Here is a 23757-nt window from a genome sequence, read left to right as displayed (position 1 = left end):
CCAGCGCAAAAGATTCCATAACGAACGATAATTGCTTTTACGAGTAACAGAAAATCGACCAGTATCATTTTGTAACGTCACATCTTCATACCATGATTTAATATCACCCGCAGCTGTTCTACAATACTGTCACGTCACTTTTCGAAATAATCATTTATATGTAGCGTATTTGAGTGTCAAGCCATTCAATAGCGGTAAAGGAATCGTTGCATGCAGTAATAGCTCCCTATTACTAGGCCTCATCGATCAATCCACGTTCCCTTTGATTCAGTAGGCCCCGGCCTGGGACCAAACGACGACCAGAAAATAAACATATAAAAGTTTGTGGTAATTACTTTTTAAAAGTGTCGACAAATGCTGATTGTATGTCATGACACTTGCCATTAATGCCCTTAATCATATATTGGCGTAGTTTATGATGGATTAGGAAAGTATTCCAAATGGTATAAACTTCAGGCAAACTTAACAACAACTCGTTGGGAAGATTATTACCATTCTTTTAAGTGATGAACAAGCGTGCAATTTGATTATTGCGAAATAATTCTAGTAGATGTTACCAAAAATATTATCTTTTCTCTGTGGGTAGGTAGGTTAGGAGGGAGGAAGGAAGCAAGGGAAGTTGAAATTTAGCATTTTTATTTCAGCTTATTGCATATTTGTATACTTAATGACCTTTGGAGTTAATCTATGGTAAATACTGTTCATGATGTTGATTATAACACTTTCAATAAAGTTGCAAACATATGGCAAACGTTGAAATTCAATGACAAATGCAATATAAACTGAAAAACGTGAGCAGTTTTAATTCATAACTTGTTGTTCCTCGTATCGAACAACTTCTAATTATGTGTTCATAGCCAACCATTCTATTTCGTGTATGGGTTGAAATGAAACAATAAAGATAAGCATTTTCGCGGACTTAGATTTGTAGAAACACAAATAGGCATTTCATGTGGCTCAGAGGTTCAAAACCGAAAAATGTCGCTCATTCATTTCTAACATCTTTATCTTCTGGCCAATCATTTTGAAAGCAACGGTGTATTGTTTCTGCACAACGAAAGAATCCTATGAAAACAGTATGTGATGGCGTCATTCTCTATTTGAGAAGCAGAACATCAGAGAAGCCGCCACATGGAAATGTTAACTCTCAAACGTCATTGACTTGAGCCTTTAATGAATCAATGCTGCAAAGTGTCTTAATTTGTAGCTGATTTGTTATTAAAGTCAACACTTAGTTGAGTGACCATCTCCGCAACTCTTGCAAATCATCACTGTTATCTACTGAAAAAGTAAGCAGATTCTTGGATCCGCTTTGCGGCCCAGAGTGCACCTCTTAAGATATCTTAGGGAAAAACATATAAAGCATTATTGAAAAAGCCCCATTGGTGATATATTATCTCCAAATAAATATAACCCTCAATGTGTTTGTGACAGTGATACCTGAATAAGCCAACAACGCGTTGCTATAATATTTTTCCCTCCAATTATCACTAAAGTCTACCTTTGCCCCCCAAAAATTAAAATTTTAAATCAAGGATTAAATTCAGTTAAATTTTCTTTTCAATCTCCTCGCCACAGACTCGTACATTTCAAAATTTTGATCTGACGTTAATAGCGACATTACTCACTTTAACCACATGATTAAGCCACTTTCGTTTTCGATTTTTCAACATTAATTCACAGTATGGAACTATTTAAATTTTTAATCAATTTGGAAATATATTTTCCACTGTGCATATATTAAGTCTAGTATGGGTCCAAATTACAGAAAAAAATCCGCTCTCATATAGTTGGCATCGAGGAGTGTGAACAATGTGCGATTCATACCTGTACTGTCTCATTTCCACTATAAACAATGTGCAAAAGTGATTACACCTGATACTACATTACAATCCGTAATTTATCTACAAAACAACATGAATGCCACCTATTGATACAAACCCTTAATGATGCAGTATCACTTCAGCGCTCAAATTTTAAATCATGCCACTTTCGCGCTGTTGTACATTGCAATAACTCTGAAATTGACAAAGTAATTTATGTTCTAAGGTAATTTGAAACACTTCATACCTAGCACCTTTAAGTATCAGTCTTGCTTCTTGACACCTGTTTGACGAGTAAATTTCCTGATGATATTATAAAAAACTGTAGTTATCAACTTCAATTGAATCTAAATCAATATAAGTCCGTTAGGAGAAATCCTCATGTTTCTGAAAGCATAAGATATATTTGTACCTGAAGAATATAGGATACAATTTTTTAATAACAGAGGTCTAGTTTTAACAATTAGGAGGCAAAGAATACAGCATTATGTAAAATGTACATAAAAGTTCTCAATCTCACGTTAATGCTAAATGATGCATTTAAAACAGTTACAAATTAACACCTTTAATTCTGTCAATAACAAACAATTGTCATACGAAAGAATATTGTAAGCCTAAAACTGCATATTCTGCATACATTTGATTCTTCCTTTTAACCAAATAAAGCAGTCTTTACAATACAATTGAAAGCTACTATTTCATGACTTTGTTAAAATAAAAATAAAACTGCTTACACAACATGCATATATGTTGTGTATGGTCGTTTTATTACCTTTTCGAAAAAGGTATGAAGTCAAAATATCTAAAGATTGATTGATGGTGATTTAAGCCCATCAATAATTATATTCTATTATATATAAAAGCATCTAAGGGAAAATGCTACAGGTGTTCATTAAATCACCATTGCCATTATATGACAACGCTATCTTTTGATATTGACGGAAATGTACTACATCTTATAGAAACTGTCCATTGAATTTGGTTGCAAAATATAATCACACCTACACAAAAGAAAATGTTTATGCTGATTGCGTTATATCCTCTGACTGTTTAGAAGCCTTTGTGGCCTACATTTTCAACTTCTCATTTAATACACAAACCTGCACATTTGCTTTTGTGTAATTTTTGCCAAGAATTTACTCCCGACATTCATTTCGTAACTTATCAGCCAACTCTTTCAACTCACACTTGTCCAACGAGTCGACAAGCTTTGATACGGTAGCAGCTGGTCCTTTTCTATTTTGCCATAGCAACAGCATCTGGTATTTCTTCTCCCGTATGCCGTCTTGTTGATAATCGGTATCAATGTGTTCGATATCTTGTGTTGAAAGGTTCAATCCTTTCTTTGATCTCCCAAACTGTTTCCATTCTTTTGGCGGCAAAAGCTCGGCAACAATCTCTATCGCAGACTGTAGTGCATCTGTGTATAACATCAAACACGGTTAAATGGTTCGAGCAAGCCTATTCTAGCATGATATTAAATTGTAATCGAAAAAAATACTCTTATGAATATCACCAATGATATAAATTTTGATGCCTTATATGTTATTACACTCAAGTGGTTGCGTTTTTGCATATAATTGCCTGTCACATTTATACTACCATTTTGTAAAAGATTAATTTATAAAAATTCAAAATGAATGCGGATTGCTGCTGGGAAAGATTAATGTTTAAACCTGTCAAGTTGCTTATATGTATTTTGTGAAATGTAAATACTATAAATTATCTCAAAAATAGGACTGGTAAGTATAATTTCTGCCTTTACATATATTCTATTAGACATTACTAAGTTACATTACCTTGTCCCCAAACTATCAAGTCTGTATTCAAGACCACAAGACTACATTGTAAGCATGAAGATATGGTTCTGGCCATATTCACTGAACAAGAGTTAAAGTAGACTTAACGACTATACTCGCTACCTCGCAATTCGTGTGTTAGGAAATATATTCTTGTAGTACGTCATTGTTAGTACAGTGTCTTCGTATAGATACTCTGAAAGCATTCCTTCTAAGACTAAGCTTTGAGGCACCGCTTTCTATCACTGTTTATTTTACCAACCAGAGATTACATCTGCTAAGACAATATGTCTAATCAATCATGTGCCTTTCTCGTGACTCATAGACACTTTTCCTGCCAAAAGTGCGTATAAGTTTATCTATGGGAACCTCGCCTTCCCTAATCAGAGACATTTCCACCCTCAACAGAGACACTTCACGTCACTGGACTCTATACATGGTCTCTCACCCAATTGTTATGCTTCACTGTATTAGCCACTGTCTCTATTATTAGTATAGAATAAAGTAGTCATTTAAAGTATTAGACCACTTCGTCTCCCAACAGCTTACTCAGACCTGGTCGTATTCCACACATCGTGCATGTCAATGCAAGAAAAACAATCAAGTCACCGTTGTACTTGATGAAATCAAATTTACCTTTGTTAAGCAATTTTTGGACAATCTCAGCCATTCCTAAATACCCTTCCTTGCGAAGTGTTTCTATGATACGTTCATTGGTGGCACCATCTTGTTCTTTGTCGAGCCATCTGAGAAAAAGCTGGTGAACACAATCCCGTTCTTCAGAGTTTTCAGCTTCTATTGCTTCCAGTTCGTCGACTGACATGCCGAGTTTTTCACCAAAACTCTTCCAGTCTTTGCCACTTTTAGTTAAAGTGGATGTAACATAACTGATGCTTCTTTTCAATTCTGAATGACAAAAACCGTAACTTTTTAACTTTTCACATCCACAAGTGCCTATATAATAATTAAACCAGTCGTTAATTGCAAAAGGTTATTTTTCTTTACTACTCACTGCAAATGCGCGAGACTACCAATGATTCATAGAAGATATGTAGGTAAATGGACGAAATTTACCACTATGTATTGACGGATGAGAAATTTTTACCTCATATCCTGAAATATCTTATGTCATGCTACTTTTTTCCGGGGAGTCGGAGCACATATCAAAACCCGTTTCAGTAATCTTCGTAAATTGTCGTTTGAAAATTAATGCATTATTTCTTATATGTGGGAAGTCTCCATCATTTAAAGCAAAATACAGACTACAGTATGTATTAGAAAAAATGTATAACAACTTGCAATGCAGAGATTTGCCATCGCCGAATATTTTAGCAACGGCAAAAACGGAAAAAAAAACCTTTTTAAATAATATGACAGAAGGGTAGAAGCCAACGGCGTTTAAACAAGCAGGAAGAGCTGTGCACGATAGCGATCAAAATCGATGTTAAAACCTATCATTCCGTAGTTTGTGTGTATGGAAAATAAATTTGAGATAGTTATCTATCAACGAAAGCTGTGTGGCATTGTGTTCTTTCCTAATCTTACTTCTAGTCATATCGTTAAAATAAAACATCAAGACAGACTGTTAAGATTAGTACGAAAAAGCGAATTCAAAATACCTACTTTTAGGCACCTGTTTTGCTTGAGTCACAATATGCGCCTGGAGAACTTCACACTGTAAAAGTAAGGAGAGCTGTTTGGTAACATCAGCATCAAGCAAATTTGAAATTTCACATAATCTGTAACTGCTGCATGGATGATTTGGGATGGATGGCAGTATATTCACCTTAGGTTCCAAAATCAGCTTGAATATTATTTCGTGAACTTAGGCTGAAGCATACCCTCCTTTCAAAATAAAAAATGAATCACACCCACGTAGATAAAATATCTGGGCGTATGTCTAAAAGATGTAAAAGAACCCAATGGTACTAGATGTTGAATCTCGTGATTCGCTGAACATAGAAATGCCATGACATCACGAATTCAAAATTCATAGTTACTGAATTCCGAAACTAGGTATAACAATAGAAACTCATAAATATAAAATACATATTTCTGCACATAAAAAGGTAAATGTCCGGTTCAGAAAGAACCAATGTTAATCAAATCCGCTTATGCCACATTTTGTTTCCCTTAACGTCACGCGAAAGCTTTTATTTTATTCAGCTTGATATGGTTTTCAGGAGGTAAATTTGACATTACCTTCCCAAGGTCAAACAGTAGTTCTGCAATTTGTCCAGATTCACTTTCTCCCGGCTTTCTTCCCGTGTCAGGGGATTTCTTCATGAAGAACTTCAGGGAACCTTCAAGTATGTTGTCATTTGCAGATTTTAGTGATCTCACGTTCACCTCGGTGAAGCATTCTTGATTTGGATAGAACACCAGCTGTTTCATCCCTAGGTATATTTCAAACCCATCACTTACTTCAAAGCTTATCCTCTGACGTCGTCTTAGTAGGATATCTCTGCTGTAAGGTATGCCAGACTGACGATACGATCCGTAGCCCATCCCCTCGAATCGTTCGATGTGTTCTGAAAGTTTCTTAGCTTCCAATACACTTACTACCATTTGTTTTGGATTTTGAATCCTCTGAAGCAACAATATCTTTGCTTTATTTATCCCACGTTTGGCGTTGTTATACACTTTGGTGGCGTGCCTTGCAACTCGTCCCCTTTCTCGTTGGCTACTATTCACAGCGCCATACCTGAGATAAAGCAACATTGCTGGATTGTTTAAATGGGTTGTTTAAAAACATACATATTAAGATACATGTTTTGATGCATACCTACCCACCTACTCCTACCTGCCTGCCTGCCTGCTTACATGCATGTAGGCAGGCAGGCAGGCAGGTAAGACCTGTTTAGTACTTTAGGGGTCAAATGACTGTATCTACGTAATGAATACATACATAAGCTTACATACATACATACATACATACATACATACATACATACATACATACATACATACATACATACATACATACATACATACATACATACATACATACATACATACATACATACATACATACATACATACATACATACATACATACATACATACACGCTCGCACGCACACGCATGTACGCACACACACCACCACAGACACAGACACACAGACACACCCACACCCACACACTCACACACACACACACACACACACACACACACACACACACACACAGACACACACACACACACACACACACACACACACACACACACACACACACACACACACACATATATATATATATATATATATATATATATATATATATATATATATATATATATATATATATATATATATACATGTTCATCCATCCATCCGACCATCTATCCATCCATTCATCCACGGATAATATATGAACAGCAGACATTACAGAAGAAACTCCCTTGAGTTACTTACTTTGAAAAGGATTGCACTACACAGGTTACAACGTTACCCGATACTGACGGTTTTACCTCCTCGGTCACATCCTGCCAGTCGTCTGTATCTGATTTGTCAGCTACTATTCTTATATCGGATTTACCAGAGGGCAACTTAGGGGGACGTGGAAGTGATAATACAACAGACTTCTTGAAAGAACCTTGTTTCCTGCCACTTGTCACACAGACCACTGGAGAGAAGGACATTTCATTTTCGAGCCCTGAATTTTCTTCAAAGGAAGCAGATACAGCGTCTCGGCTAACTTGCATTATCTGTGGAAGAATTTTACCAACTTGAATGAAAATCTTTCACCTATATTGAATTATATTCAACGCCTGAACAACTTGTGCAGTTGCAAGGAAAAACTCGAATACACTGAACTAACGTTTAAATAATTGCCCAAGCAGCCTCATTATATCTCACACAAAAGTTGTTGGTTGTTGGCCAAGAAGAATGCATATTTTTTAAATCCTTGTTATTCTATTCCGTATCGTTACCCCCTTCCCCCGTAAGCATACCGCATCTAAAAACCAGTCTTTTACCTGTACTGATAATTTATCTTTAGTGCCAACGGCACCGGCTGGAAAAGTTATGGTAACATCTTTACACACAGTAGATTTGAAGGTACATCCTTGGGGCTCCATATCAAAATCTTCCTGTACTTGGCTTGACACAACAGCAAACATAGCTAGCTTCGTTATCTTAATGCTGACGCCATTTTTACCCTAAATTGATAAACCCGTAAGTACAAAAATGTAAAATGGTACATGTGCATGGTCAATACACCTTGTTACGTGAAAGAAAGCAATCGGAAAACAACAATTAAAAGTCTCTCATAAGAAGGCCACAATTTAAACGTTAGTCCGATGCTACATAACGTTAGGTTACTTGGTAAGTCTATAATAGGTTATCCATGAAAATCAGATGTCCTTACTTCATGTCATTTGATTGACATTGATCAATCGGCTCGTTTAAAACTGCACATTTTGGCATCATTATTTATGTGAAATATAGAACTGCGGTCTACACGATAATTTAAGATAAAATGTGATATTTCGTGTAACAATTATTTCACCAAACATTACATATAAAGTCTATGGCTAGCCTAATTTCCTTGTCAATGATAATGATGTTAACGAAATGGCAAGTAATATGTTTACATTTCATTCATTATATGTTAAACGGGCTTAAAGTACCTTGTTTGTTAAGTGAGTACTCCATCTGATTCCATCATCACTGGACAGCACCATAATATTTCTTGAATTGTCTATACCAATAGGGATTTCTAGTAAAGCGGGCTTTTTGAAGTTCATCAAACGCGGTTGCAGATCGATGATCTCACTTTCGAATGCTTCATTCTCCTTCAGTTTTGGTCTGAATATTTCACCTCCTTCCAGTGATGCTTTCACCTCAACGTTTTCTTTGACAACCCCTGGAGGTACTGTCAGTGTGATATTGTTCAAAAAGACTAGTTTCTGTTCCTCCTATTCAATAAACCATACCCACGATATTTGCATAATTATTAGCAAATGTGTGAAGACAATTAGACCAAGTACCAGAGTAGGAGTAAACAGGCAGTAATCAAGTATAACTATTTGGGTTTCAGTCAAGTTTAGCAGCCCGTAAATAATGAAAATTTAGCTCACTAACACAGTTAAGTTTCCTACATCTTAAGTAATATATTATATAATTGAAGTTCAGTGTATACACTAATGCTCTCAACATGTGTATGTATTTAGCCCTTTAATTTTAAGAAAAGAGTGGTTTACAAATTGACAGCTCTCCCACAAAATAGCCATTCTGTTGTTTTTATAAATCTTCTGTTAGTATATGAAGACGGCCTTATGATTAAACATCTTTGTCATTCGGCATGTACAACTCATTTAACACAGGTGCTTTCAACCGAAAGCGAGCTGATTATCAACTCCCTTGTTTCAGCCATGCTCCAACGTTCGAACTAGCGACATCAATATATTATTGAAAGTGCAACTGCTTCGAATATTTGGGTGTTTTTAAATGTATATTAACTTAGCTGCTAAGACGCAACAGCGGCTATACTTTGACACCAACTAAAGTGACACTGAGCAGCAACATTGCTAATAAATTAGGGGCTAAATACATTATCATTATATTATTCTGTCAATTGACCGACACCAATTTTGTACTCTATCAGTATCATCTATTTATCACAACCTCATTTATATAGTTCTAAAGAAGGAATTTCATATTTTCATTAAAAGGGAAACAACAAAGTTTGTGTAGTCATAAGGGAATTCGGTTCAAGTCTGCATTTCATTATATCGATTTTTTAATGCAGCTTCAAGCCTGAAAGGAAAATCACAAATTGAGATGTTTAATTACGCTATGTATAACCAATCCTCTTCAATTGCATTGTTATGTAGATACAGTCATTTGACTCTTAAAGTGGCAAGCAGCTCGTACCTTATCGTTTCCGAAAAGAAATACAGTTTCTTCATACAGAGTGTAGTCTTCGTCTTCACTTTCCAAACCTAAATGACAAGCGCAAAAAAGAAACTTAAATCGTTTTCAAATGCAAAATATATTTATTTTACAGTGAATATTACATTAAAATATGATTTGATTTCTTTTCATTGAAATTACACCATAGGCAACAAGTAGTGACTTGATTTGTAATAGACCACTTTCATGAGCCCTTTGTGTTCCTTGTGTTCCTTACATCCTGCTATTTTGTTCAGTATGAGTTTGCCATCTTTAGTTCAAACTCAGAAATGGTCAACCATGCCATTCAATTTGTGTACTCAAAGTCATAATTTAAAATAAACTTCTCTGTTACACATGGGAAGAGAGAGAGAGAGAGAGAGAGAGAGAGAGAGAGAGAGAGAGAGAGAGAGAGAGAGAGAGAGAGAGAGAGAGAGAGAGAGAATATAACAATCACTACTGTTACTCTCTTGATTCAATACCAAGTCAGTGAGACAACTCAGTATTTAGTATAAGGGGTTAAGGATGCCCGAACTGGAAGTTGTAAACAGCTGTCTTACAACTGTCTTACCTTGAATGGATATGATTAGTGTGTGTTTACTTTCAACTGACTGATTGTCAAGCAAACCTATATATTTTAAATTTACGTACGCGTCAATATATCTGGTATTGGGTTTGCTTTCTGGTATTTCTTCATTTCTTCAACGCCAAGAAGACACACTTCAAGGGGAGGATATTTTACTGGGTTGTCTTGCATGTAGATCTTATTCAATTGACCTAGTCTGGAAAGCACTTCAAATGGGAGATAGCGAATAGCGTTGTCTCCTATGTTTAGTTGACACAAAGACGTCATGTTCATTAGCTTTAGGAGTACTTTGGCTGTTATTTTGTTTGAACTTATGTTCAGTTCTTTGAGGTTTGTGAGTTGAGCAATTTCTGGTGGCAGATCTTTGAGTTTGTTGCCTTTCAGCGACAGTACCTTCAAACTTGCAAGCTTTGTCACGCTGGCCGGCAGAACACTGAATTCATTATCATCCAATGTTAGATTCCGTAATTTTTTCAGTCGTTCCATATCTGGGAGAGTCTCTAGGCAGTTATCACCAAGATCCAAGTCAACGAGGTTGGTAAGACTTCCTGAAGGTTAAATAGCAGGAGAATCATGATTTTGCTAATATTGTTAAAAATAGCTCTTTTTGAGCAAACTTTTGAAAATTATAAATACTAAGCACTAACTAGACATATTGAATTGATACCACCCAATTTAAACATATCTGAACTGATAGCATTCATTAGGTAAATAACACTAATGGATAATAAAGAAGTGCCGAAAATATTCATTATAATAATTACATTCGTTAATGAACTGTATGAATTTACAACAACAACAACAACAACAACAACAACAAAGATGATGATAATAATTAAAAGAAGAAGAAGAAGAAGAAGAAGAAGAAGAAAAAAAGTACATTAGGAAGTTATATTGGTAGACTTTGATTTTATGAAATAATGATCAGCAAACGCACTACTGGTATTTAATTGAGTAACCTTGTTGTAGTTGTTGTTGATGATACTGTTTATGTTATTTTATGTTGTCATTCAAAATGTTGTTGTTGTTGTTGTTGTTGTTGTTGCTAGTGCTGTTCCTAATGTTCTTACTAATATATACTAACCAAAGATGTGTGACAACGTAGATTTAAGTACGCAGAGTAGGGGAGATAGACGATAAAAACAACTCACCAATCGTCGGATGAACATCATTTAGTGTATTTGCTTCAACATGTAAAACAGAAAGCAGCTTTAATGAAAATAATTCTGCTGGAAGTTGTTTAATCTGGTTGTTATCTAAAGCAACCGTTGTAAGCTTTTGTAACTTCCCTATGTCGGGGTTGATCACTCGCACGTCGTTATCACTCATATCGAGTTCGGCCAGGTTTTGCAATTCACAGACACACGCTGGTATCTCGACGAACTGATTATTGGCTAGATTTAGCGTCTTTAAAGACTGAAGTTGACCGAAGAATGGAGGCAAGGTAACCAGCGTATTTTCACTTACATCAAGAACACGAAGGCGCGTGAAGTTGCATACCACCTCAGGAATTTCCTTGAAGAGGTTGCTTGAAATATCTAGCTCTACGAGTCGCGACAATTTAGCCGTTTCCTTCGGAAGACTCGATAACTTGTTCTTGTATAGCTTGAGAGTTGTCGTGTTGACATTTTCAAGATATTTTAACGGTAAAGTCTGAAGTCCGCGATCTGCGAGAGATAATTCGTCCTTGCTCTTTTGCATGTTGACTTCAATGAGATTCCTTCTCTAAAGTGTGAAACAAAACAGAAGATGCGAAATACTCGTAAATACATATATTTCTCCTGTCGCTCATTATTTAATACGTTTTTACTTTCTCTTTAATTTGTGACCGATGGGTCATAGAGTTATATGAGCCGTAGATATGGGTTGCTATTTATATAACATTTGAGATATTCCTTTTTTTTTTTCTCAGTTATCAAGTTCCGTAAAGTTTGATATCTCATGAGATATACAATCAATAATTAAGTTGGTGCCCTGTTTACAATGGTCGTACATGCACAGTTAGGACTGTTAGAACTTGTCTAACATTCATCTTGTATCGAATTCCCATTATCAAAACCATGTTCATTGCGTCACATCGCACATACGTATTGAGGAAAAAGGTTGGATGGTCCATGGGAAATCCTAACACCACGAAAAAAAACATATAAAAAACAGAAAGGGAAACCCAACTGTCTGAGATAATGAAAAAAAAAAATACTGAGCGACATCTAGCACCACTACGTGCATACAGTTGAGAGCAAAATGTTGGAAACAGATTTCGCGCAAATTTAATTCGTGAAAATATGGAAGCTTAAACAGCTAAAACATTTCCGACGCATCACCATCCCTCTTTATTCTTGATCAGCACAAATTTAAATGTAGTGGCTTGTGAAATCCGACATAATGAATCTGAAGGAAGGAAGGATAAAAAAACAAAATAAACAAAAACAAAACCCCGGAAACTTGCTAAATAAAACAAAACAATGAACAACCAATAAAATCATCCAAAACATGAAAACAAAAAAATGAACAAAACCAATCAAAACAAACAAATGAACAGCCAACCAGTCTACCGACAAACTAAACAAAACATACATACATATGAAGAATAAAAATACATAGCAAATATATACAAGCAAACCAAAATAAATTAATAAAAAATAAACAAACAAATAAATAAATAAGCAAATGAATAAAAATTAGAATAAAAAAAAATAAATTCGGATAAAAAATTAAAATAATTGGCTTTACAAAACAATGTAACATATTCAGGATGTGACGTCAGTATCACTACCCCCTAACTGTCATTAGGGATGTGACTATATGGCCGCCCGTGCCACGCCATGGTAGATAACACATTTTTGACGATTGTGATATTCTTACCCATAGCTCATTTATATATTTAATGGAATTATGTAATTAGGGCATCTCTCAAAATTAAAATTTTCAGGTATATTGGCTGTACTCGGATTTTTTTAAATAATAGTTTGATGATTGCAACATTTCATAATTTACTTATACAGGTATTTAATAAATATGTGTAATCAGGCCACAAATGAAGCTTTCATGCACTGAAAATAATCAGACTTCTAGGGCACAATAACCACATTTTGTTTTTACTTATTGAAAGTTTGGTCCTGTTGACATGCTCAATATTAATTAATTAGATTATTTGCATAATGAGTGACGTTCTCAAATTAGGCTACAATAGAAACTGAACACAATGATTTTGATACACATGCAAATATGTTTAAGACAACATACACAAAATGTAAGAAATAGCAATATTTTGTCTTATTCTCGCTTCTTAACCTATGTCTCAGTGATGCATTCCTCTTTACATGCAGTGTCGACCTGCGTCTTAATAAGATTTGACCGTAGATGTTTATTTAACCATAGACCCTCGAGAAAAACGGGACAGGCAACTGCTGAGGTTTCTTTGTGCGATCTATCTTTGAATACATTAAAGTTTATTTGCCAAGCGGTCCCCCACAACAATACTTCGTACTTAACACTGAATCTCATTAACGATCAAACTGACGTTCTGAATATGTACACTTTGCTCTTGCATGGCACGTTCCGAGTAATGACACAGAGAATTTTGAGGGTTTTTTGATACTAGTCATTGTGAATGTTTTGGTAACGATGAAGATCACATTTTGGATTCAAGCCGAAGCCAACGGGAAAAAACTAGACGATAAAAACTGTGTACATTTAGCCATAGACGCTACAGAAAACTCTTGCTAGATATCGACAATATAAGTTTACATTCCCTACCATAAAAATCACCGATAACAACAAACATTTACAAGTTAGACAGGTTTACACTTCCCCAGTCCTGCGAAACGAAAATCTGACCTTTATTTCATCTGTCACGCAACATTTGACGAAAATCAGGGAACACAAAAAATGACTACTCCATCGGAGCTCAAATACACGACCTCTAACATTTTGGTATGTTTTAGCCTAAAGAAACACCAAAGTTCGGATAAGCTACACATGTTTACATCCGCAAAGTACTAGAAAATACATTTGTAACACTGACTTTCGCTGTCAGGAGAAACTTCGTGATAAATCGGGACTATCCATCGGTTGATGGATTCAGAAGCAGTAAGGTAGACATGCATTTACACAAAGCTGAACGCTGTCCTCGTAAATTTGGCCGTTCACAGTTTTCAAACAACAACATTTCAGTAGTTAACATACATACATTACCGAATCATGGAGCACTCCTCCGCACAGAAAATATTCCGACGTTTAAAAAACTGCAAAAACGAGGGAAAATTCGGAGATACATGCACGGACGATTGCAGAATGTAAACAACTCTGTGATGTCAACTGCTGTCAAGTCTGGAACTGCAGCGGTATGTGTTTCGGATTTCTATTCGAAACTTTGTCACTTGACAGCAACATACTGACTCCCTGGAGATTTCTAATTGCGTCGAATCTCGCTACCAATATGTAAAAAGTACTTTAAAACTATTTTGACGAATTCTTCTCAAAATAGTTGTAACACTTTTATTTCTAAAAATGGACTTGCGGGTAATCCGAAATAACTTGTAATCCGAAAACATTATTACCGTATACCCGCATGCACGTGTCTATGAACCGGACGTTGTGCAGTCCCCGACCCATTAACACCTCTTAATTATTCCAAGATAGATCGCAAGCTGCTAATCCGGTAGACCCTTTGTTCTCTATCGCAGTTGCCTGTCCCTTTTTTCTCGAGGGTCTATGATTTAACAGGGTCACATTTACCAGCCTAGAAGAATGCTGGTTCCCTTGCCAACCCATGTGCGGTATCCGATGGCATTTAAATCACCACTGCTCTGCATGAAATTCTACTTTAACCCATTTTCACTTGATCCGAAGATTTGTACAGCAACTGTAAACTAAATTATGAATTTTGAAATTTCATATGTCTACTAATAAATTTGTCTGTACGTCTGACGTAAGGGGGCCGTGTATAATTAAAGCATGCGCGCAGTAAACGCAACTATTGGCGTATTATCTCAACACCCCCCTCCCCCTTTCGTAAACGAAAGTTTGGAAGTTCGAAAATCCTACAAAGCCTGTATCAACAGACCTATAATCAGTAATTAGGTCACTATGAAATCACACATACGCTTCCTCAAATACCCCGGCCTCTAAAATCAATCTTTGCACAGCGTCAACTCGACAATGACGCAACCAAAACAATGAAATGAATTGAAACAGTGTATCCAGAATGACTGTCAAGTTATTTTCCATTTGCACTCACCCACAAGTGTAGTGGCGGTGCCGCACTGGCCCGATACATGCCAAACAATACAGCATAAAGACATGTAGCGAGACATTGCCATATAAAAACATGCAGTGCGATTTTATGCACGGTAGTTGAAATACAGCGCTAGCCAAACCATCTCCCCATACGTTGTGTTTGAGGTATAATAAATCGTTTGGAACCTAACAACCAGGTGTGGTAGTGTGTTTCAACCCAAGTTTCTTCTATCTTCACCCCATTCCACGCTCCACTGGGGATCACCTGAATTCCTACAGTTTCTTATATATATATATATATATATATATATATATATTATATATATATATATATATATATATATATATATATATATATATATATATATATTATATATATCGGCTTAGAGGATAACATGATATGATTTTGAGGCTGTGTATGGGCATAAACACCATGTTGAATGCTAGAAAATTATAACCAATACTTTTAAGAGTCGGGATTTAGACTGACTGTGATGTCTTCGTTAGATGACTGGGTGACGTACGCTATGAGTTCGAATCCCATTCGGAACTTACTGAATAGAAATACGTATTTGCTTAGTCGATTTCTTTCACGCACAAAGAACATATAGATTCTCGCCGAAAGACATGATGGGACAATGGTTAAGTTTCAAAGCAGAGGTCGCGAGGGCAACAGCGGAAATACCTAAATGATTATCCAGTGGTCACAAGCTACTTTTTCTATGCTTTTTTACACGAAATTAACTACAAAATTTGAAATTTCACATATCACTTTGATTTCCTGCCAGAAATGCCAAGGGAACAATGTTGTGAAAGTCGTGGTAAAATCCTCTACGCTTTAAAGACTTGCGCAGTGAGTGTAGTACCACAAACCCTAACATCCGGGTTCACGGGAAATACAACAACTTTAAAGCTAGAGGTATTAATATGAAATTGACGACTTAAAGACAGCGTGTGCTAGAGGCCAGATTATTGTATGGTACGTGTACAAAAGTAGAAGACTCCAAATCAAAACCTGCACCAAATCTTTTCGACTTCATGGGATGTGTTACTCACCGACAAAGGTTCGCGTTGCAAGGAAGCCAGTCCGATCTGTTCCGCCTACTTCGCGAAATGTGCTAGTATATTTTTTGTAGTCACGACAGGTCAAAGGGCGTCATTTGCACACACAAATACCGCTTATCGGCAGCATGCCAAGTTGAAATAAAAGATATATGCCCTAAGCACTTCAAGTTATCACAAAGACTTGCATCGAGATAGGGCCGACTGTGTCCAGCCTTTGGCGGCTGAATTTAACGTTTGTAGAACAAGACAGTTCTAAACCTTCGATTCCAGGCCGCGACCACTCGGCCACTGAAAATACTCAACTATAACTTACGATTGAAATCCTTTGAATATGCTTATTATATTGTTACGTAGCCGATCGTAACCCAACTATTTATGTAGCTTCTGTGGGGTTTACGTCGGTTGGTGTCTGCGAGTACGGATGATGAGTTTGGTCAGTTAATGACATCAGCTTATCCAAAATCTTTCATCAGCTACGCTACTGATCTTCAAATGTAACAGCTATGCAATTTGTGTTAAGCGTTCAAACTTCGGGTTTGTCTTATTTCATTGTGTGTAAAATTGCTTCTTTTTAGTTTTCGGTCGAGTCCGTTTCGCCCGGATTCGTTGGATTTAGGTCGAACCCCTTTCTTCCTACCCTGCAAGTACGGAGTGTCAAATTTAATGTTAAGCGAACCATTCACGGTTTTCGTCATTATCCAAAGGTCACCAGGGTCAGCATTTGCTTTCAAAGGAACACTCGGACATTTTACAATTTTGTTTTTGTTGTTATTCGTTGTCACGCACGCGTGTAGCTCAGGAGTACTGAAAACAGGTCGTCTATCTTTCCATTCTCTTTGTTACCATGCATATATTGACTATACTGATTGTTCAGACAGGTATCAAAGGTACAAGTATTGTGTGTCAGCTTAGAAATTCGATTTGTGTACCTGGTGGTCTGCCTACCGACAGTTCACCGTTTCCCTTCAGGGAATAGCTATCAAGAAGGAAGTCGGGAAACAGAGACAGTGCAGAGGCTCATAGCCTTCAAAGACAACACCGTTCATTTATCATACAAAGATGTTACATACTGCCAGTTGTTGTCCCTTCTCTTGACTGTTGTCTACATGTTCCCCTCTACCTTCTGGCCCTGTGGTCGGAAATACGCCCCCTCTATACTATCTGCACAGTGGTTATTTACATACAGTTGAAATGTAATTTGGTCATTTGTGTATTGTATGGTGTATTTATAGCAAAGGCTCATATCAATGGCCAACACCTTAACCCTTTCACCACCATGGTTTGTCCCAAATCCATTGTTTTCTATGGTAAAGTTGGACCTGTATACAGGGAACCGGGATGAAAGGATTAAACATCAGACAATAATTTACCGGTTTGATTTCTCACATCCGTATCGCTATTGTAATTCGTCTATATATATTAAGCTATTTATTGACCTTTATACAGAATTGACGTCAAAGTAAATGACCTGTGAAATGATTGACTGACATAACGATACAGCAAATTGCACCAAAACAACCCATCTGGAGTTTTACTTTTTAATGATAAGTTTAGTATCTAATTATTTCAAATTTGTACTGCATTTTTAAGCTCTACAAGACGAAAGCTGCTTTTTAATTGGTCTCTGTAGAGAATTAGGTACTTGTTTAATTACTTTATACAGTGAATTTCAAAATAGCTTGGAGTCACAACGTTTCTAGCGATAGAAAATGGCGTCACCTGCATCCAGTACAAACGCTCTCCTTCGATAGATTTTGCAACAATTTGCAATGCCACAGTCAACATCGGTATGGTGATTCGAGTATGACTGCCAGATTTTCAACTTTTAGGCTAAAATAATGCTAGACATAAAACTATTGAGTCTGGATAAATGGTAAGAAACGCCACCTTCTCATCACTTACTGTTAAAAATTTTCAGTTTCCTATATTGACTCCCGAGCGCGGCTGGTACATTTTGTCCGGCTAAATACACTAGAAATCATTGTGAAAAGTTTTCACAATACCATAATGTAAATTTACAGACCTATCTAAACCTTTATAAGGGTCTTTTGAAATAATCTTTTGTGTCGCGCATTCTGCAATAACCATGTATACACAACAAATACCTTGTAATGTGACAGCTTTTTTTTTTACTTTTAGCATACACCGGACGAATCTCCAGGGAGTGTTTCCAGTCGATAACGGGATCGTGGAATATTTACCTGTTCCCTCGAGAAATTCAAGGCGTACCGGTAAGAATCGCCCACAATTTCATCACTGATTGGTTAGGATATTCGGTATCACCATTAACATATGACAGTTTCAAGTCTTTCCTGTTGCTGGTGGCAATATCTAAGTCATACTGGCAATTAGGGAGAATTCCCTTTCTCACAGACGGTCAGGGAGAACAACTATTTTCTTACAAGGTGTGGGTGAGAAAGACAATACAGTGTCATCATTTGTGATAAAGTGGTACTTGAAATTCTCATCATGGTCTCAGAGTTACTCTTTGTATACTTATTTTTCGGAGATTTCATGAACGAGCACATTGCAAGCAACCTGCCACATACAATTTGTCGGTCAAGGGAATTTTCAGCCATCAATTACGAAAATCAGTGGTCCGTCGTGACATGATGGCAAGTACACTGACACTCTCTTAAAACAAGAGAAATTAAATCAATCTTCACACATTAATTCCTTTCAGCATGTGTCCGTATTTATGACTTTTAAGAAAGTAGAAGTCACGTCACCTGAATATCCATCAGCTAGAGGGCCGTTAAGAGAATAAATGCCAGGAGTAAAATGGGAATGAAGCCGAAAAATTGTTGTGTTGCTCTGGGATAAGAATATTTGTATGCATGTTACCGCGTACTGCTCTTTATGACTTGCCTTGTGGTGAACACATCCTGCGAGTTGTCGAAACAGTCTGCGAGTTGTCGAATCAGTCTACCAACAATAAAATAGGTTCAGCCGATACATTTCTGTACACCTTAGTTTAACATGCAAGTAAACACATGATCTGAACAAAGAAGTCACTGTAGTGGCTGACTTCCCTACTAATTAAGTTGTCAGCATCGTGGCGTGATGTTTATGGACAAGAAAAAAAAGGTTTCTGTTGCGAATGATCCGTGCATAAGCCATGTTGTATGCCATGCTTCGCTTGAATGTCATTGATATCGCATACAGACGTATATTTAAGACAGTTTTATCTTACGAGAACTCCATCGACAACAGTCAATCGTAGCCGACTTGGAGATCCGGGCCATTATCCAGGATTGCTAAATTCATGGCATTTAATCTAGGTTCGAACCACCAGCTCATGGTGTACACGACACACCGCATAATCCTGATATCTTTGTTGCCTAGCGTGGTAGATCAAAGTTTGATTGCTCACTGTGGGGTGATTGTGTTGAAATATGACCACAACGTCGCTATTTCCGCATGGTCACCACAGTGGCTGTCGCAAAAAGCAGGACTGGCAATTAGCGGCATAGCTTAAATATGTTAAGGTGCCGTAATATCGAAGCAGATTTAACTTTTAGAAAATTGTTTTGTCAATGGAATATCTGAATACTATGTCACTGGATTTTTTGTTCTGGCCATTCGTCATTTTAAAACGGAGCTTAGTGGTCAGTCGGTCGTTCTTGTAATCTCAAGTACGATATAAAACTATCATCGTCTATTTTATTTTTATATCATATTTTGTTCGATCTTAACCTATTAAAGTACACTATAGAATAAGGGCACTTAAAATATTCATTTAACACGGTTATTGATGAGCGCAATTCGTTATCTGAGTGTGTTTGAAGGTCATGCGTCAGAAGAAAGGGATTTACATAACAAGCAAGACTTGCTCGAAGTCTATGGGCATACACGTCTATGGGCATACACATCTCAGAACAGAATAAATTGAAAGAATGAGCTTCAGCAGGCTATCACGCTAGCTGTTAGACTGGCGCCTAGATCGTGTGATGAACACTTTGCAAACTGCTGACAAGAAACGCCAGGCGACTGGGCCAGTCTAAAAGTACATTATCTTGATTGAGAAGTAAACGATCAACAAAAGTGTATTATTTCATCGCCTAGAAGATTGAAACTCTTCCTATGATTTTTATGGGCAAAAAACTGTAAAATATTAAAATAAATCATATGAATTTATTTTCTTTACCTGGGTCCATCAAAATTTACGAGCAAGTTGAGTGCTTTATGAAACGACTGATGGATTTTTGAACTAGGTGAGGAATGTTAGGGGAAACTTACCGTAGGGTCACTACTGGTACCAGTCTACTTAGGTGTCCTTCATACTCTTGAGATAATACTGGATTTGTTTGAATATATATTTAAGTAGACAATAACCACTGAATGAAAGGTCATCTGACACTGACTTTATTGGAGGCGTTGCACAGATCCTGCTCATGGGCTTTTGACAAGCAGCAATAACAGAGCACGCTCTCACGACTAAACTGTGTGCAGATTGTTCCGGTCTCTCGCATGCTGAAACTGAGTGAGCGATTGAACCTTGACAGCCGATGTCTCCGAGTCTTTTTGCCTCCACAACAACTGATTCGTACAACAAGTTGGGCGTACCTATGTCATAAAGTTTACAGAGGTTACCTTAGACCTAACTCGTGAAAAACTGTCGTGGCCAATTATGAATGTCTTTTTCATCCCGCGTTGTTGATTGTGTAAAACTTGTACACACATATTCGTGTAAATCATCCACGTTCTTGACGGGTTGCGGTACATAACAGACAACGAGAACGTTTTCCACAGGTGTTTGTTTGGGCCAGCGTCTGACATCATTCGAGAAATTTGCACTCGAAAAACAGGAAAAAGGAAGGTGTATATCAACACAGTTTTTATAACATGTTAAATATTAACAACCAAATTGTGTTGATATACCTGTATGCCAACCACTCAGTTGAAAGAACAATGAACAATCTCCCTCTCTCTCTCTCTCTCTCTCTCTCTCTCTCTCTTCTCGTTTTTTATATCAATTATTTATCCTTTCAAACAGATTTACAGATTTACAGATTGTTACCCTTCGCTTTTCGACCCTTATATTTGAAGGTGTCTTGAATTCCCTACTTTAGATAGCAGTATGTTACAGGTCAAACATACTTCAGTATTTGATACGAAGGATTGTACATCAATACACAATATATTTGTAATATATTTATCTTCTTGATGATGATGATGATGATGATGATGATGATGATGCACAAAATATTTGTAATATATTTATCTTCTCGATGATGATGATGATGATGATCTTGATGATGGTGATGATGATGATGATGATTTCATTGACAAAATGCCTTTTGTCGGTCGCCTGTATTTGGTGGTCAAACAAATCTTCATACAATATTGTTTTGCGATAATTACTGATCTTATCATCACTGATGTTCAACTTGTTTGAGTGCACTGTATAGCAAAAAGAAAAACACAGTTCACCATTAATTTCAAAATGGTACCGAGACAATTTATGTCGACATTTCTCTATCAAACAGCAGAGAGTCACTGATATCATGGCGAAATAAAACGTACGGAATTCCCCTTAAAAACACCATTCCCCAATCAAGAACTCCATAACGTAACGGTCAAGAGTGCCCATAGGGAGATCTACGTCACAATGCGAGAATGCGGCCAAGTAGGCCTGCCGTATGTTTGCAGAACAAACGAACTTCAAAATACACCCACCGCTGACAAACCAAACACTAATAGAGAATTCGACAAACAATATAATGATAAAATGCGTGTTGCCCAGCACATATCAAAGTAGGAATGTCAAAAGTTGGGGGCGTAATTTATCACTATCGATTAGTCGATAGCCGACAGTCCACACACGCGGTTCATCACGCTACCTAAAAAATGAAGCTGTCACAAACTAGGACTGAAAAACATCGATTTTTGAGGGCACGCACTTTGGTGAAGTAATATCAAGGTAGTAATCAAAGATTTGACAAACTGCTATGTCAACAAGAATACCGGAATGGTTTGCGTCTTTCCTTACTGGTATCATTTGAAGGTAATGAGAATAATCAGTCATACGTGTCTTGAACTTGAATTAGAAGAAATGACACTTCAGTGTGATTAAAATCTGTCGCGGTGCATTTTTGTGGCTACACAAGTGCACGCTCTTGAAACGTAAACATGCAGTAGGAAATAAGTACATTTTTACGTCGTGTTCAATTATAATACATTTTTGGCATATTTATTCCGTCACTTGCATGTATTTGAAGGTTAAGAGTCTTGAAAAGTGTTACACCAACCAACGTAAAAGAAACCTCAAATGAAAAAGTTCCTCCACCCTAAACAAGAACAATCTATTTCAAGGCCGCTCTGTTGTAAAAACATTCTATATTCGTGCTCTCAATCGTCAAATTACTTAGAATTTGATTGAATGAGACTTTGAAATGACTGACTTTTATAATATAAGAGAGGTACAGTTACTTACCACCTTGATACGACCGGACTCACTCAATTTATGTGACTGTTTTACACTTGAGATAAAACTAACCGGTCACAATATGCATAAATATAAATGTAACTAAACTATACCTAGTAATTCAAAAAATCGTCTGATGATGGATTTATGGCTTTCTTGACGTCGAGCTTCACCCAGGCAAAAACTGGAAACATCAAAGTTTACTAGAAATTGGCTGGGATCCAGCACGAAAACAAGTGCCACGACAATGTTCTCGGCTGAGAAGAAGAAGCTGAATAGCAATGCATCATTTTTATCAATCATAATAAATAACAAATACATACATTACACTATGTAATAACTATATTAAACATTTCGAAAACAAGCTGGAACAGCTTATGTTGCTGCTGTGACACAGACGGGGAAGCGCTTTTATGATATGGACTATTTTCTTTCAATTACTTCAAATAGTTTAGTGTAGCTGCATGTATTGTCACAGACAGTAAAAGTGAGACCCCGCCCACCTGTTTACCGGTATATGAAGTATGTGAACAAAAACAGTCAATAATTACTCACCTCATACCCTAAATATTCATTTCAAAGGATCGAAAATGCGAAGGATTACTGCCCCGAGCGAAGAGCTCCTTAACAGCTCAGCCGTCTTCTAAGAGCCTTTACCGTCATTAAACGCAAATTAGTAGAATTACGCCGGTAGGGGGCTAGGGAAAAATCAAGGAAGCGCAAGCAACTGTATTATGTCATAATGTTGTTAGAATACCATGCGTATTGCTTTCCAAGTAAATCTACCAGAAATTGGAGAGTCACCATCATGAATTAAAGGCAAATAAAAGAAATTCTGCAAGAACAAGAGCTAGATAATGGCCGTTTATTACTTTGCTAAAAGTATGGAGATGTTTCCTTGTTTAAAACGTTCAAGATGC

General features: G+C 36.9%; 1 protein-coding gene across 3 annotated transcripts; it reads right to left on the bottom strand.

Annotated features, from left to right (window-relative positions):
• Positions 1–641: 641 nt before the first annotated feature.
• LOC139144004 (p53-induced death domain-containing protein 1-like) lies at positions 642–16483 on the bottom strand. 3 transcript variants are annotated; one of them, XM_070714641.1, is made up of 11 exons: positions 16402–16483; positions 11256–11829; positions 10170–10652; positions 9501–9568; positions 8255–8542; positions 7601–7783; positions 7038–7330; positions 5825–6326; positions 5246–5297; positions 4259–4528; positions 642–3243 (listed from the first exon to the last, which is right to left on the bottom strand). In XM_070714641.1, the coding sequence occupies exons 2-11, from the start codon at positions 11803–11805 to the stop codon at positions 2960–2962; spliced, it is 2973 nt and encodes a 990-aa protein (XP_070570742.1). In that variant the 5' UTR covers positions 11806–11829; positions 16402–16483; the 3' UTR covers positions 642–2959. The 3 variants fall into 3 exon arrangements, with proteins under 3 accessions (XP_070570742.1, XP_070570744.1, XP_070570743.1); XM_070714643.1 differs by having other exon boundaries at positions 650–3243; positions 11572–11829; positions 16402–16457; XM_070714642.1 differs by lacking the exon at positions 16402–16483 and having other exon boundaries at positions 650–3243; positions 11256–12783.
• Between the last annotated feature and the right edge of the window lie 7274 nt (positions 16484–23757).

The sequence above is a fragment of the Ptychodera flava genome, chromosome 11, assembly GCF_041260155.1.
Source record: "Ptychodera flava strain L36383 chromosome 11, AS_Pfla_20210202, whole genome shotgun sequence".
NCBI lineage: Eukaryota > Metazoa > Hemichordata > Enteropneusta > Ptychoderidae > Ptychodera > Ptychodera flava.
This window is presented reverse-complemented; position numbering and strand designations above follow the sequence as displayed.